Source organism: Rhinoraja longicauda, chromosome 12 (assembly GCF_053455715.1).
Source record: "Rhinoraja longicauda isolate Sanriku21f chromosome 12, sRhiLon1.1, whole genome shotgun sequence".
In the NCBI taxonomy this organism is placed as follows: Eukaryota; Metazoa; Chordata; class Chondrichthyes; order Rajiformes; family Arhynchobatidae; genus Rhinoraja; species Rhinoraja longicauda.
In genome coordinates, this window is record NC_135964.1 from 37,641,805 (window position 1) to 37,659,191 (window position 17,387).

Genomic DNA, 17,387 nt, shown 5'->3' on the forward strand with positions numbered 1-17,387 from the left:
TCTATTTCGAATTCCTTGCGCAGATGTTGCTGGTCGAATTCAGCAATTCCAACACAATCTACTAAATTGCATATGTGATGCTTGAGTTAGAGGGTGCGAGCTACAGGGAGATAAGATAGACACAAAACGCTAGAGCAACTCAGCTGGAAGGGCAGCAGACTCTCTGGAGAAAGGGAATAGGTGACGTTTCGGGTCGAGACTCTTCTTTAGACTTTTTTTTCCGCTGAGTTACTCCAGCTTTTTGTGTCTACGGTTTAAACCCAGTTTGGGCACACAACGGCTACAGGGCGAGGATGGACAGACTTGGATGGTTTTCTTTGGAACGCTGGAGGTTGAGGGGGTACTTTGCAGGGAACCGGAAGCCATTTAGAATGGAAACCCAAGGCATCTGAAGATGCTGGTTTACAAAATAAGATAATAAAGTGCTAGAGTAAAACGTCTGTCCCACTTAGGCGATTTATTAGGCGACTAGGCTGTCGCCATATGGTCGCAGGGGTGTTGCCTGTATGGTCGTGAGTAGTCTCCAAAGAGTCGTAGTGTCTTTCTGGTCGCCGCTGGATTTTCAGAATGTTGAAAAATTTTCGGCAACAGTGGGTTTGACGTCAATGAGCTTAGCAAGACGTCTCCTGACATAGGTGTTATCATAGGTTGTCGCTAGATGACGTAAGTTGTCGCTGGTGCTGACTTCGGTGACTTCCATTGGCAGCTACCTATGTCAACCGGCGACAGGTCAAAATCGGAGGCAAAAATGACATGAATTGTCTTCAGTTGTCGACTACAGGGTCATAGCTTGGGTTGACTTCGGTTGTCGTAGGTTATCGCCTGTGTGATCGTAGATTGTCATAGATGCCGTCGTAGGTGGACGTCCTACTCACGACGATTGGGTCGCCGGTGGCTTGCCGTAGCTTGACGTCGACTAGGTGGTAGGTAGGTGATAGCTTGTCGTAGACATTTTCATGGGAGAGTCCAGTCGCCGGCAGGGAGAGAGGAAACAAAGAACTTCCAAACTATTAGCCTGATTTCAGTGGTTGGAAATTGCTGGAATCTACAATAAAGGACATTATGGGAAGGCACTTAAATAAATTGTGCAGTCAACATGGGAAAGTGTGATCTCAAGAGGGAAACAATGTGAAGAACTGTGGAACGAATAAAATGACTAGGGGAGGGGGGAGTATAAGTAGAAGCTATTTTAAGTGAGAGAATTCAATGCTCATACTGCTGGGTTGTATGCTAACCAAGCGAAATATGAGGTGCTATTCCTCTGATTTGCACGTGGCTTCACTCTGGCAATGGAGGAGGCCCAGGACAGAAAGGTCAGTATGGGAAGGGGATTTGAAATGGTTGGGAACTAGAAGATCCCATAGGCCTAGGTGGACCGAGCGTCAGTGCTCAGTGATAGATTGGTGAGTACAGGGCATTTATCATGTTGGATTACTCACTGCCTGCCACATACCGTTTGACAGATTTTTCCTGCTATGCTTTGTCCTGCTCCTCCAGGTTTCTTCCCCTCCTACTATCACTCTGAAGAAGGGTCCCAACTCGAAACATCACCAATCCATTCTCTTGAGATGGTGCCTGATCCGATGAGTTATTCTAGAACTTTCTTTTTTTTGTGTGTTGTCCAATGTTTTACAACTTTTTTAAAGCCGATATTGCAAAACATTGCACAAATTGGATATTTTTTTGTTTGAATGGACATATGTTGTGCTCTTTATTTATGCTTTCAACTCTTATTCACTAGCAAAATCTCCTTTGAAAATAACACATTAGGCTAGATGATTGCATATTCAGTGACTATAAGCTTGAACCTCATGAGCGAGACACTTGAGTCTGACTACAATATGTTAGTGTGTCCCTTTTATTTATTTTTTGTTTATCTTCAGTTTTTTTACATTCATTTTCTAAACAATGCATCTTGGACTATTATAACATTGTACACAGATTCCAACGGTCCTCTAGCTCATTTGAATGTATTCATTCTTCTGAGATATTTAGTGAATATCAGCAATTGTACTTACCATTATGTAAAAACCAAATCACACCATTGTCTGATGATCACACAGAAGCAATTTTAATAATGATCATTGGCAGCAACCAACAGTGAAAAGCCTTATGTTGGTGTCCTTCATTTAGAAGGGGATTAAGGACAAATAGTGTTCCCTGCTCCTTAACTATTTTGAAGATTATTTACTAACTGTAATTTTTAAAAACCATGTTATTTTTCTGGAATAGTTTTTACTCCTCTGAAACATTTGACACTATGGTCACTTTTCTAATTATTCCCACACCAAACAAATATTCAAGTACTACCCTTACTGGGGTGCCAACTGGAATAATGGGCAATTGTAGCTAGCCTGATCCTATCTTCATTAACAGCAAAAGGAAGTGGCTCTAGAAATCGTGGATGCATTGGTGATCATTTTCCAATGTTCTATAGATTCAGATCAATTCCTGTAGATTGGAGGGTAGCTAATGTTATCCCACATTTTAAGAAAGGAGGGAGAAAGGAAATTATAGACCAGTTAGCCTTTGCGGTGCTGGCTCAAAGGGCCGAATGGCCTCCTCCTGCACCTATTTTCTATGTTTCTAGCCTGACATCAGTGGTGGGGAAGATGCTGGAGTCAATTATATAAAAGAAGAAATTGTGGAACATTTGGATAGCAGTAACAGGATCGATCTGAGTCAGCATGGATTTACGAAGGGGAAATCATACTTGACTAATCTTCTGGAATTTTTTGAGGATGTAACTAGGAAAATGGACAAGGGAGAGCCAATGGATGTAGTGTACCTGGACTTTCAGAAAGCATTCGATAAGGTCCCACATAGGAGATTAGTGAGCAAAATTAGAGCACATGGTATTGGGGGGTAGGGTACTGACATGGATAGAAAATTGGTTGGCAGACTGGAAACAAAGAGTAGGGATAAATGGGTCCCTTTCAGAATGGCAGGTAGTGACTAGTGGGGTCCGCAAGGCTCGGTGCTGGGACCGTAGCTATTTACAATATACATTAATGACTTGGATGAAAGGATTAAAAGTAACATTAGCAAATTTGCAGATGACAGAATGCTGGGTGGCAGTGTGAGGATGCTATGAGGATGCAGGGTGACATGGACAGGTTGTGTGATTGGGCAGATGCATGGCAGATACAGTTTAATGTGGATAAATGTGAGGTTATCCAGTTTGGTGGTAAGAACAGAAATGCAGATTATTATCTGAATGGTGTCAAGTTAGGAAAAGGGGAAGTACAACAAGATCTGGGTGTCCTAGTTCATCAGTCACTGAAAGTAAGCATGCAGTGAAGAAAGCTAATGGAATGTTGGCCTTCATAACAAGAGTTGAGTATAGGAGCAAAGAGGTCCTTCTGCAGTTGTACAGGGCCCTAGTGAGACCACACCTGGAGTATTGTTTGCAGTTTTGGTCTCCAAATTTGAGGAAGGACATTCTTATTATTGAGGGAGTGCAGTGTAGGTTAATTCCCGGAATGGTGGGACTGTCGTATATTGAAAGACTGGAACGACTGGGCTTGTATACTCTGGAATTTAGAAGGATGAGAGGGGATCTTATTGAAGCATATAAGATTATTAAGGGATTGGACACGCTAGAGACAGGAAACATGTTCCCAATGTTGGGGGAGTCCCCAACCAGGGGCCACAGTTTAAGAATAAGGGGTAGCCCATTTAGAACGAAGATGAGGAAAAACGTTTTCACTCAAAGAGTTGTGAAGCTGTGGATCTCTCTGCCTCAGAAGGCAGTGGAGGCCAATTCCCTGGATGCTTTCAAGAGGGAGTTAGATAGAGCTCTTAATGATAGCGGAGTCAAAGGATATGGGGAGAAGGCAGGAACGGGGTACTGATTGTGGATGATCAGCCATGATCACGGTGAATGGCGGTGCTGGCTCAAAGGGCCGAATGGCCTAATCCTGCACCTATTGTCTAAGAGTTGCAAGGTCGCATTTCTTGCAAAAAAATGATACTTATTGAAGTCAGTTAATGCTCATCAATCAAAAGATAAAACTGAAATTTTCAATTATTTACTAAATAACTCATTGATCCACCAAGAAGAGGGATGTGTAATATGCATTGTTTTGTTTTCCATTACAATTAAGATTTATAATCAGAACACTGATTAACACAATGTGCTAATTGTTATATTTTTTTTAATCATTCATGATGGCAATTCAATGTGAAAATCAAAGTAATATTTTCAGAATCTTTAATCTGCATCTATCCACCATTGTTTTCTTTTGTGATTCCCTGAAACAATTTCTGCACTTTAATTTGTATTTGAAGTGGATTTTTGCCACCTGGCTCTCTTTTCTGCTTCAAAGTTATTCCTTGGTTTTCTCATTCTGCTCCAGTATCTCTGTTCTAATGGAACAGATAATAATCCGTCATGTTTCCTTGTTGGAACATATTTGAGGGCCTCTTGCCAGTTCCCCGTTTCTTTCACAGTCAACAAAATGTTGATCATTTGGTTCAATGTAAGATTTTTTGCACCACAGTTCCACTTCAAATACTCATCCAAAGGAAGGCGTGCAGTTGCCAACTTCAAACGCTTTGCATTTGCATGAGACAGTCCTGTCTGAAGAGACTTATCAACGAGGGATCCAATGATGTAGACTTTATCATGCTGAAATGTGTTCAATACAAAAGGTGAATCTGCAGTTAAATACACAAGCTTGCCTTTGGGAAAAATGTCAATATACGACTTATCCGTTGCTGTTATTAAGAGGTTACCCCAAGCATCTCCATAACGTTTCAAAAGCTCCTTATAATAGCCTCCATCTAAGCCAAGGTTACAGAAATGCAAGTGAAATGGGTCCAAGGATCTCCTGTTGCACCCTTCACTCTCCAATAATTGTGACACAGTATTGTCCATTTCTCGACGGTTCATGTAGTTTTCATAACTCATATCAAATACCAGTGGCTGGCCAAACATCATCGACTGGGCTGTCCGCCAACCGTACATTAGATCAAAAGTTCTTTGCCAGATTTGTAAAAGAAAAGTGTTCTTTAACTCAACTCTTTCCTCATTTTTAACTTCTTTCTGCAAAAGATTTGCTGTTTCTTGCTTTAATTTTTGTTTTTCTTTTTTGGCTTTCTTTTTCCCCTCTTTGATTGCCAAGTACTTAAGAAACTTTTTCTTTGCAGATTTAGTAGCTAGTTCTTGAACAGTTTTTAGCTGTTCGTCAGTTATATTCTCTGGTACTGTCTTTCCAGCTAGTTGCCACATTTGAACTAGCTCTCTTGTGGCAGCAAGGAATGAGTCTCCAGAGTCTTCAGAGGAGAGTGGATTAGGAGCTTCAGTTGCATTTTCTTTCATGACCGTCTTCCAAATATCTAAATCTATTTTATCAGGGCTAACATTTTTTTCTTCAATCCTTGGACACGGTGTCAGAACCAGGCTTCTGCTGTGGAACATAAAATGGTACCTGGCAAAACCCATTTTAGTTTTCACCCAATTATTTATTTGTAGAGTGCAATGCCTACCAATGTTTTGGAAAAGACGGGTAACATGCAGCCACATATTACTGTTTACTGCAATAGCAGATTGTTCAAAGAAATCAAAAGATAATATTTAATCCTGTAATGAGATAAAATTGAGAATTACTAAAGATGTTTCAAAATTAAATCATTAACAACCTCTTGCTAAATCTGTTTCATCCCAAACCACAGTGCTTCTCCATTTCCTTAAATCATAGATTCATAAAATAGTGGATAGACACAAAATGCTGGTAACTCAGCGAGTCAGGCAGTATCTCTGGAGAAAAGGAATAGGTGATATTTCAGGTTGAGGGTGATATTTCAGGTTCTTCAGACTTATTGTTCAGAAAATAGTGGAGTTTCCCCCCACTTCTTTCGCCTCCCAAAACTTGTTTGCTTCCAACTATGTGTAGGAAGGGTCTTGACCCGAAACATCATCCATTCCTTCTCTCCAGAGATGCTGCCTGTCCCGTGGAGTTACTCCAGCATTTTGTGTCTATCTTTGCTTCAATAGTCAATAGTCAAGTTTATTTGTCACATACACAGTGCAGTGAAATGAAAGATTACCCACAGTCCAACAATAAGAGCAATAAAAATAAGTAATAACGCACACAATCATAAACCAACACCAAACAAAAAGAAACATCCATCACAGTGAGTCTCCTCCAGTCACCTCCCCACTGTGATGGAAGGCCAGAATGTCTTTTCTCTTCCCTGCCGTCTTCTCCCGCGGTCAGGCTGTTGAAGTTGCCACGTTCCAGGCCGCGCCGGACGGTAAAAGGTCCGCAGCGGGCCAACTTCTAATTATTCCTGAAATGTTAGGACATTGACCTGAAATATTATTTCTTTTTCTCTTTCCAAGCTGTGGTTTGATCTATTCCCATTCTATTTCCTGTTTCCTTTCCTATTTCTAATATCCAATGTACTATTATTCCAGCATTCATGCTTTTTGTTTTTAAAAATAACATCAATCATTATTTCTTGCTAATTTTGCTTCTCATTCCTTCTGTTCTGAAACTGTTAATTTATTACTGAAGTTTGGTTTCATATGGTCCTAGTGTTCTTTGACATCTTTTATTACTTACAAGTTATGAACATTATTAATTGAAGACCTAGGCTTTAACCATCCAGTCACATACAGAAGTCATTAATGATCAAGAGTATTAAATGTTGCTTATTTTCCTTTCTCTATTTTTCAGACAACATAGATTGTTCTTTCATCTATATGTTTCCACAGCTCAGGCTAAACGGACTGAACCATTAAAAATAATCCTCAAATTTGGAATGCACAATAAATCTGAACGGAATTTTACAGAAATCTCACCGTATTTCGTATTAAACAACACACCAAATAATTTAGTGACAACTTATAATCAAAGAATAATTTCTACCAAATACACTTCTTACTCCCTTCCAATGGGAGACCAAATAGTGCGGAGTTAATTTTGGTCTAATGCACATATCAGGTAGCAAATGTTGGCAGGGCATTATTTCTCCGCCTCTGATTCTACTCCGCCAACATCACACGCTCGGATAAAACATAAGGTGCTGGAGCAACTCAATGGATCAGGGGCGTCTCTGATCCATCCTGGACTGTGTGTTACTCCAACAGTTCGTATTTTTTTTTGTAAACGAGCATCTGCAGTTGCTTGTTTCTACGAATTACTCCAACACACTGTTCTGCGCAAGATTTCAGCATTCACATACTTGGATGTTCAGTAATGGCCGACGGCTTGCCCTTGCCTTCTTTCCTTGGCCTTCAGTGTCTTTTGGTTCCACAAAATCTAACGCTTTCAGCTTTGAATGTACTCAATGACGGCAAATGCAAGTATTGGAAGTCACTGTATTGATGTCAGCTTCAAGAAAACTAATTTATTTCCCCTCCCCCCCCTCCTTTCCCGCGTAAAACACCGAATGCAACTGCAGCACTCAGCTGCTGTTCAGACAGACCAACCTATCCAGCTGAATCTAAATGGATTCAGTAGGGAGTGGACTACAAAAGGTGATGTCACGTCAAAAAGAAAATCACAGAAGACAGTGTAGACTCACCAAATGAACATTTCTGTAAATTGGTTTGCCTGGTTATATTATTATATGCATTTTAATTACATAAATACAAGAACAGATGGAGACTGTATTTACAAAGACAAAATAATCCGAACCTGTTAGAAGAATAAATGAAGCCCCGCTGAGATGCGACCTTTGCAATGTGGAACCCGGATCCTCTCCCAGGTCTCATTCCATCAACTCCAGCCGTCCTCACGTGGAGCTGAGAGCAGACTGTCCGTCCGCTTCATCTTCCCTTCTTTCCGCACGTCCTCTCCACAATCAAAATTAGCACCTAACGCATATTATCTTGCATCTTTTTTTTAAAAATCCAAGCACAATTTCCTAAAAATAACCAGTTACCTAGTTCTGATAAACTTGCACTCCGCGTGCCGGATTGGGGTTTTTTCAACTAAAAGATTCCCAATTCGTTGTCATTATTTCAGTGTAAATCCGTGAGTGTTTTTATGTGCATGCTGCATATTTTTCTGACATTTATGTTAATTGACAGTATGTGTGCTAACTGGGTAGATTTTATGGAATCATTTGAGTGAAACATTTTATTTTGTCCGAGTTGCCTTTGCAATGTGTTTCTGGGGAATTATTTTCCAGCTGTCACGCGAGCGGAAGATCTGCATCCATCCGGTTCGGCCTTGCGTTTGCTCCGCCCAATTTATTGGAAGGACTTTATTTTAACTCCTCGTTTTACTGAGCGTTTTTTTCTCTTAAAACTGAGACGATGAGCTTCTTCCTGCCAAAGTTACAAACTAAGAAAGATATTGATCACATTATAAAGACTGTGGCGGAGAGGGTGCTGGTGCTGCGATTTGGCCGCGATCAGGACCCGGTCTGCCTGCAGCTCGATGAAATTGTTAGTAAATTAAGAAAAGCATTAAAAAATAAAAATAAATGTTTTAAATTACCACTTTAATAATAGTACAAGTGAAAGTATTGGATGTACGGTCTTTCAAAGAAAAGGGTACTCTTACTCAAAATGCCAGACCACCGGAAAATAATTATCCGGCCTTTTAGTGTCGTGTCCTGCTGTGTGCAGATGTTTGTTTATAACAGTCAATAAATTTCAAAAATGATTTGTTGTGTGTGAATATTTGAGGGTTATTGGTATAATGTAGCACGTTCATCCCTTGCCAACTTTCATGCAATTAGGCCAGTTTATCAATCTACATTGGTTCCTGAAAATGGCAACGCGTAAGTATTAAACTTATAGTCGTTGTTTTCAAACTCCTTGGCCGTGTTACCCTTCACTATTTCTATCATCTTTCTCAGTGTACAGCCCTCTCTGATACTGGAGATGTAAAAGAGTATAGATGCTGGAATCATGAGGGGGGAAAACAAAACAAGATGCTGGAGGAACCCATCAGCCCAAGCACCATCTTTGGAAGGAAATGGACAAACATTTCGGGTTGAGACATGACTTAAGACTGATGGAGTAGAGAGAGGAAAACTGATAAAGAGAGTTTGGAGTGGGGCAAAAACTGGCAAGAGATAGGTTTTTGCTCCACCACTACCTCTGGGATCTTGTAATTCTCCAGTCCATATCCAGATTTCAATTATTTGATAATTTTTTGTTTAGTATCAATCTTGGTAAAACGCTGGAATATTTTACTTTGTTAACAATATAGTAACATTATGATGTTAATATTAATACAAATACAGGGGTATAATTTACCAAATAAACTGCCATTATTTGAATTTACTCTTGTGTGTTTAGGGTTGCCTAAAAACATGCAAATGAATGCTGCTTCGGGCAAGGGTGTTGATGGAGCTTTACTTTAGCAAACAGTCACTACTTTTCTGGGTGGAAGAAAATTAGTGGTTAAAAACATACTTTTAAAACATTAGTTTGTATCATTGTTACCCACAATACCTTTCATACATTAACAAATTCCTTACTCCTTCAGGGTGAGAGAAGATGTTTTTGAAATGCATTTTCTATTCTTAGGCCAGTTCTCTTTCATGTTCTGTGAAGTGATAAAGGTTTTTGCAATGTCTGAAACAACTTTATGCTTAACATGCACTTTTTGCAATGCTTGACATCCCCAACTCTGAATACTTTCTTCCAATGTATTATTTAAGTACAACTCAAGATTTATCAACTTTTTTGCACTCTTTTAAAAAGTCAGAAGGCCTTAGCTCATTGGAGCAAGCAGCTTGGTGGGGTTTATTAAATCTAAATTGGAATGGATAAATTGTAAAAGTTGTCTGTAATTAGGATATCAACCTGCATTTGTTTTATTTTTCAGACCATTCTACCAAAATGATTGTCCATTTTTACAAGATACCAATATTTTTCTAATAGATCATGCTAGGTTTACCCTTCTGTGGTGAATATATTATTTCTTATGAATTCATAATATCAAATTTATTTTCGCATTGTTTCACCAGCTTTCAAAGACTGCTCACGATCTGAGTAAAATGGCAGCCATTTACCTGGTGGATGTTGACAGTGTACCTATATATACTTGCTACTTTGACATCAGTTACATTCCTTCTACAGTGTTCTTCTTCAATGGCCAGCATATGAAAGTGGATTATGGGTAAGATATTTTTGATACAATTAAAAAGTGCGAGTGTTGGAACAATAAGTAAGATTTTAGCATACCAAGTTATAATATTGAATGGGAGAAATAGATTTTTTTAGATATTCCTACTTTGTTTAGAATAACAATCTCGTTAACTGCAGCAACATTTTTGTAACTGAAAGCAGTTGCTTAAAATCTCTACTTTTCAATATCTAGCTATTCCAAAATCCCTGATTGTAATGAAGCTCACATTTTGCCATTCAATTATGTCGTAAATCAGCCCACAAATATTCCCCCCCACTGCTCATTCATTTCTCCCACTGTCATATCCCCTCCACCTCATCCCCTTCCACCTACATCCCTCATTCTGGCTTTACATTTCACTTTTCTCTCCTTATCTGACACCAGTGTATCCCCTTCTATCACTAGCCTTTGTCACTTGCTCTACCCATCTGCCAAGCTAACCCCTCTTACCTGTTCAGGGTATCCACCTAGATCAGGGGCCTCCAAACTTTTCAGCATGAGGGCCATATTACATATTTGGCACACTTTTGCGGGCCGTAGGAAAAAATAAAGAGGTGAGTTTTATAAATTTAATTAACTCAAAAAAATATAGACTAGGTTACGTTTGATTAGATTAGGAAAGGTTAAACCGGGTTAGGTTAGATTAGGTTAGTTTACATTAGGTTTATATGGCAACAAATAAATAATATTCCATTTTTTTTTAAAGCTTGAAATATTGGAATACCGTAGGTATACAATTATTTATAAACCAGAAAAAATACAGTGACCACCTCTGGGGGAGAGAGAGGGGAGAGGGAGAGAGAGAGAGAGAGAGAGAGAGAGAGAGAGAGAGGTATAGAGGGGGTGGGGGAAGATAGTCGGGGTAGAGGGAGCAGCGGGTGAGAGCGGGAGCGCGGGGAGGGGGAGGGTGTCAGAGGGTCCGGTGAAGGAGCGCCGCCACTTGCGGGGGTTGCTCCCTCCTTCTCTCTCTCCCTCTCTCTCCCCTCTCCCAGAGCCAGCGAGATCTGCGCCGCTGCTCCATTCTCTTCCCCGGCCCGTCTCCCTCTAACGCAGCAAAATAAGAACAAACACAAGTGTAGTTGTTGTTCAGAAACCCCGCATCCCCGAGGTGAGCGGCGGCGAGGAGGGAAGTTTCACTTGTGTTTGTTCGTATTTCATTATGTTAGAGGGAGACGGGGCCGGGGAAGGGAGTGGAGGAGCAGCGCAGATCTCACTGGTTCTGGGAGATAGAGAGGGAGAGAGGAAGGGAGCAGCACCCACTGACACCCTCCCCCTCCACCTCCCCGTGCTCCCGCTCTCACCTGCTGCGCCCTCTACCCCGACTCTCTCTCCCCCCCCCCCCCCCCCTCTCTCTCTCTCCTCCCCCTCTCTCTCTCCCCAGGCTGAGTGGCGGCGAGGAGGCAAGTTTCGAGGGGGCGCTGCAATCTCTCGCATTGTCCCAGCTCTGGGTCGGTGGCGATCCACTCTCCAGTGAATCTTTGGCGGCAGCTTCTGCCTCCAGTCCCCGCTGTCTAAGAGCTTGCTGCGGGCCGGATCAAATCTTGTGGTGGGCCAGATGTGACCCGCGGGCCATAGTTTGGAGAACGCTGGCCTAGATGATTGGCAGATGTGTTAGTAGGTGACTAAGCCTGGAAGTGAAAAGGTGATAAAAGGATGTCAGATAAGGAAAGAAGGGGAGGAATAAAATGTAAAGTCAGAGGGACGGATATAGGTGACAGGAGAGGGGAAAATGGGAGAAACCAAACCCCCATACCTCTTACCTACCAGGCTACATCCTGCACCCACCTCTTTTCCAGTTTTTGCTTCCCTATTACTATCTGAAGATGGGTCTCAACCCGAAACATAATTTGTTCATTCCATCCACAATGCTGCTTGACCCACTCAGTTCCTCCGGTACTTTGTGTTTTCCTCACGATTATAGCATTTGCAGTTCCTTGTATTTCATTCCTCTATCCCTTGCCTTTTTCAACTTTTCATCCAAAAATTCCCAATTGGACCACGAACAACCACCATATCCCCAACATTTTATATATAAATCCCACATTTACTGACTCTTTAATGCGTTCAGCCTAATCATTCTCTCATTTAGCTCCTTCACTGTCTGCTTATGCATCACTGAAGTGCTTTGGATCTTTCTTTCCGATTAAATTTATAATAATAAATGCAAATTCTCGAATTCTATTGGACTTCTTAGAAGAAATTGTGAATGCAATAGCAAAATCAAGTATTTACTTTTTTTTAGGTCTCCAGACCATACAAAGTTTGTTGGGTGTTTCAAAACAAAGCAAGACTTCATAGATTTAATTGAAGTAATATTCCGTGGAGCGATGCGAGGAAAACTAATAGTACACAGCCCTATTGATCCGAGGAACATCCCAAAGTATGACCTCCTTTATCATGGCATCTGAATGCATCGGCTGGCTGTTGGCTTTACAGTTGTATCGCAGCAAAAACTTTCAATTTCTCGTCGTTTTGAATCAAATGTTCCCCAGACATTGAGGAACTATGAAAATTTGGTTAAGTACTTCTCTAGTTCATACAATTAACACAAAATTTCTTTGAAGAGATTTGCAGGAACTATTTTGTAGAACTCCTGATCCACCGTTGTTAGAATGTCACAATCCTGGAACTTCAAATTTCAGCTCATTATTAAAGCGGCTTGATTCAAAGAAGACCTTTGGAGAAATGATTTGTGTACTCCTGCTATTTTGAATTTGATGAGAATTTTCTGATCAGCAACATTCCTTATTCTCAAAAAGCAAAAAGACTGTGGATGCTGAGAATCTGAAACTGAAAATAGTATGTCAGACAGCATTTGTGGAAAAAGAAAAACAATGTTTGAGGTGGATGACTGACTGTTCATCAGAATTGGATAAATCTGTTGCAAGCTGGGAAGGCTGGATTACTAGAATTTTTCAATTAACGTTAAGTCCCAAAATGATAATGTGCCAGGCCGAGGATAGGATTTTGTTTTTTGTGTTTCATTGAAATAGCTTAAAAGCCAAAGACTGAGATTGGAGTTTAGAGAGGACCACATTTTGACCACTAAATGCAAACTGGAAAAAGTGGTAAAGAATCACTGCTACTCTTTGAAGGAGCATTTGGGTCCTTTAGTTGGGGAAGATGAGAAGAGATAAACAAGCTGGTACTACATCCCTGCAGTTGCTATGAGAAGGGGGAGTTGGGAGTGGAAGAATGAACCAGGAAAGCACAAATGGGGAACTGTCCCTTTAGGAGATTGAAAGTGCGAAGAGAGGAAGATCAATGCAGTAACAGCATCATATTCAAGGTGATGGAAATTATGGAGGATTATCTGTTAAATGTGGAGGCTGACAGGGTGGAAAGAGAGGATAAGGAAAGCAACCCTTGTTCCAGGTGGGTTGAAAGGTAGTTAGAGCAAAAGCGAATGAAATGAAACAAGCACATTTGGAAAATGAACTTCCACCTCCTCTGTTTGAATTCATCTCTTTATATTTATATCACCTGCAGACTGATCAACAGCAATTAACATGGCTTCACCACCCTCTCAACCAGCAGCATCATATCTTTTGTCATTCAATCTCTTGGTTCCTACACTATTATAGACATTCCCTTTGTTCTCTACACCATCCTCCTCTGTAGCTGACAAAATACTGATTTCTAACTTTTCCCAGTTCCAACAAGTAGTGATTGACCTAGAAATTTTCTCTATCCAGCTGCAGCTTGACCTTTAAGTAATTCCAGCATTCCTACACTTAGTTTGTACTGGTTCCCTATCCCTATTTTTACATTACTCCTACAATCTAAACCAAACATTGTGCTTAAAAATGATATGAGAAAGAGAAACAAATACTTTTCTATACATGTAAAATTTCCTAATTTTGCAGTTAAGCAGCTAATTTAACACTCTGGTCCCCGCTATTTTAAGCTGGCAGGCAAATGATCTTTAAAAAAACCCTAAATGTTCTCCTTTGAGTTGGAAACATCACTTTCTTGCATAGGAATCTCCTCCCAGTTGAAATATAGATCAAATATAAGGATGCATTGTGTCATCATGTGCCTTTGCTGAATCCACATTTTGTCCTTTGGCCCAATATTCTGTAAAAGGTGGCTCGAACTGTGATGTACTGCTCATGTGATGGCAGTATAATTGTGACACGTTGGGAACATGGTTATTCTTCAAGTGTGAATCTCCTGGTTCAGAGATATTTAATCACAAAGAGCCATTACTTTCTCTGTCTGCAAACAAAAAGTCAGTGCTTTTTTTCATGCTGGATCCCCAAGTAAAACCAGTCTGTCAACATGTGACTTAATGTTCACCCGATAGCAAGCACTGCTCCTTTTAGCTTTGCATTTGAAAAAGAAAACTGTTATTCATTACAATTATTGTGTCCCTCTGGGTATATTGCAGTGAAGGAAAAATAAATTCTGAAGTTACGAGAAATTAAACAACAGCAGAAAATGTGAAGATATACTGAGTGGGCCAAGTAGCATCAGGCAAGGCAAAACATTTGGCATTTGAGGAAACAAGCCATTCCATGTGCTGAGCTATTGCAAATAAATAGTTTAAGGAGTGACAGAAGTGAGGGAATTGAGAATGAAGAAGACATTCCTCCCAATCGCACCCCAAGCAAAGAAGTGCTGTGGTGTTGATCAGGAGTTAGTACAGTGTAGAACTGAAATAAACAACTGGCATAATGAGAGAAATAATTAAAAAACTTACTGTCACCAGATTGTGAAGAGCTTAAAAGGATAAGCATGTGAGTAGGGAAGATTAATTCTCAAATTAAGTGTGCACTAGGAATCTGAGAAGAAAGAAAATTAGAAAATAAAACAGTGGTGCAGCAAACACAGCTGCTGCCTCAGTTTCAGCTAAACACATTCAATCTTGATTTTGCCTGTGTGGAGTTTGCATGCTCTCCCTGTCACTACATGGTTTCCACAGGTTCTCTAGTTTTCAAACATCCCAAAGACCTGCTGGTTGGTATATTAATAGCCACTGTAATTACCCTTGGTCTGTATGCAAGTGGTAGACTTTAAGGGAATTGCTGGAAATGTGAGAATAAAATATGACTAAATGAATGCTTAACAGTCAGTATGGTGCTGGAGGGCCAAAATCTGCTAGTCCGTGATTCTAACATCATTAGTGCAGACTACCTGATCAAATAGTAGCGGACTTGTTACTCCCCAACTACCAGTGTAACCATCCAGCATTGCCATGGAATCTGTCATTATAAACACTCAATTCAGGCGAGAGCTTCAATAGGAAGTGCTGTTCAAGGTTGCATGAGATTCATGGAACAACACTGGTGGTTAAAGTGAAATATAGAGAACCAAAATGACCTGTTAGTGGCACTCAGGGTTATAATTAATAACAGATTCAACATTTATATTCTGTATATGATCAATGTATTTATGTTGACAGACCTCTAATCTGGAATTTTCAGTGTAAAAGATGAATTAATAAAGACTGTGCCCAAGTAAACTGCATGCCAAATTATTCATATTGGTATGGGTGTCTAGAAGTTTGTATAAAGAAAAACATTGGGTGCTGCAAATCAAAATGATGCACTAATTATTCATTCATGAGATATGTAATGGCAGTTTCTATACCTTCTCAAAGTCTAACTTTGCTGGCCATTACTGCTCGGGGATGTACGTGGTGGAGATATAGCTTATGCACACACTGCACTCTGAGGTAACAAAAACAAATCTTCCAAACGCTGTTTCTTGATTAATTGGTCTTTTATTAAAGTAGCACAAATCAAAAGAATAATTAATAGCTTATCGTTCTAATCAACTGCTTCCTCTTCAGACAACACAGTCGTTACCGTGTGGTAAAAAACTGTTTTCTCTCCATCCTCCGAGACTAAACTGATCACCAATCTCTGTGACTAAGCTACCCTTCTCAGATGTAGACACGCCCCTCTACGTATCAAATCCCACCTTCCAAAGTACAGACAAATAGAAGCTAGAAATATTAAACATGGCCATAATAGAATAACAGTAACTAATTTAAGCATAAATGGCTCCTACACACCCGCCCCTAATTGTTCTACGTAGATAACGAAGCAATTACCAATAGATATTAAAAGGACCTATAAAAGCTTAACATATAACAAAAACAAAAGTAATATGCATTATATGTTAACATTCAGACTTCTTTAATCATCAATTCTTCAATCATCTTCACGTTCTAGAAGCAGACATATCTTGATTATCGGTCTTACCAAGATGTTGTTCTTAATCTGAAGTCGTACAGTACGCACAAAACCTTTTAACATCTGGCATGATCTCCAGTATTCTGCCCATTAGACAGAATCTTCTTCAGTCTTCTCTTCCAGCTTAAGAAGCGGTTTACTGTCAGTCCGCTTGATGCTTCACCTGCAGGATTTTCCTTGGTATTAACATATTTCCACTGTGGTACATTAGTAGCATCCCTTACAAAAGAGATCCTGTTAGCTATAGATGTTTGAAAGCATTTGTTTTCATTGTTGATGTACTTAAGCACTGTCATGCTATCAGCCCAGAAGGTGGATTCCTCTAGCTGAAGCTGCAGTTCTTTTAGCAGCAATATGTCAGTTCTGACAGCTAAGACTGCGGCTGTAAGCTCCATTCTGGGAATCGTCATTTGCCTCAATGGTGCCGTTCTGGCCTTTCTATTAAGAATGCAACATGTACTTCATTGTTATCATTTTCCAGTCTTAGATATGAAACAGTACCGTAACCACTTTCACTTGCATCAGAAAAGTGATGCAGCTGTGCGTATTTGATTTGACCAAAGTTTGTAGGCTTCATACAACGGTCCACTCTTAACTCCGAGATCTTGTCGAGATCTGCTAACCACTCTGTCCATCGCTGAGAGAAGATTTGCGTTATACTCTCATCCCATTCAAGTTTCTTCTTACAGAGATCCTGCAAAATTAACTTGGCTGGTGGTGTAAATGGTGCAAGAAATCCCAAAGGGTCGTAAACAGAACCAATCACGGACAGGATGCCCCGTCTTGTATATGGTCGCTTCTAAATCGAGATTCTGAACTTGAACACATCTGTTTCAACGCACCAGTGCAATCCCAGTGCTCTCTGCACAGGCAGATTGTCTTTGTCCAAATCCAACTCCAGGGTCTCCTTGGCTCTGTTATCTAGTGGAATGGTTTCCAATACAGCATCGCTATTGCTGATCCATTTCGATAGCATGAATCCTCCCTTGTTGCAGAGGGAAGTCAGATGTTTTATCATTTTGATTGCTTCCTGTTCCGTAGACATGGATTTTAAACAATCGTCCACATAGACCGTGTTTGTCACTTCTTC

At 40.3% G+C, this 17,387-nt stretch overlaps 2 protein-coding genes across 6 annotated transcripts; one reads left to right on the plus strand and one right to left on the minus strand.

The window, feature by feature from the left end:
- The first annotated feature begins 607 nt into the window (after positions 1-607).
- txnl4b (thioredoxin-like 4B) lies at positions 608-15,546 on the plus strand. Of its 4 annotated transcripts, none has more exons than XM_078409513.1 (3): positions 608-927; positions 9,937-10,088; positions 12,340-15,546. In XM_078409513.1, the coding sequence occupies exons 2-3, from the start codon at positions 9,967-9,969 to the stop codon at positions 12,503-12,505; spliced, it is 288 nt and encodes a 95-aa protein (XP_078265639.1). In that variant the 5' UTR covers positions 608-927; positions 9,937-9,966; the 3' UTR covers positions 12,506-15,546. The 4 variants fall into 4 exon arrangements, with proteins under 4 accessions (XP_078265639.1, XP_078265638.1, XP_078265637.1 ...); XM_078409512.1 differs by lacking the exon at positions 608-927 and adding an exon at positions 988-1,403; XM_078409511.1 differs by lacking the exon at positions 608-927 and adding an exon at positions 8,018-8,401.
- Positions 4,178-7,981, minus strand: LOC144598924 (tRNA methyltransferase 10 homolog C-like). Of its 2 annotated transcripts, none has more exons than XM_078409509.1 (2): positions 7,647-7,981; positions 4,178-5,584 (listed from the first exon to the last, which is right to left on the minus strand). In XM_078409509.1, exon 2 carries the CDS (start codon positions 5,525-5,527, stop codon positions 4,274-4,276), a length of 1,254 nt encoding a protein of 417 aa, XP_078265635.1. In that variant the 5' UTR covers positions 5,528-5,584; positions 7,647-7,981; the 3' UTR covers positions 4,178-4,273. The 2 variants fall into 2 exon arrangements, with proteins under 2 accessions (XP_078265635.1, XP_078265636.1); XM_078409510.1 differs by lacking the exon at positions 7,647-7,981 and adding an exon at positions 7,192-7,336.
- Positions 15,547-17,387: the final 1,841 nt, after the last annotated feature.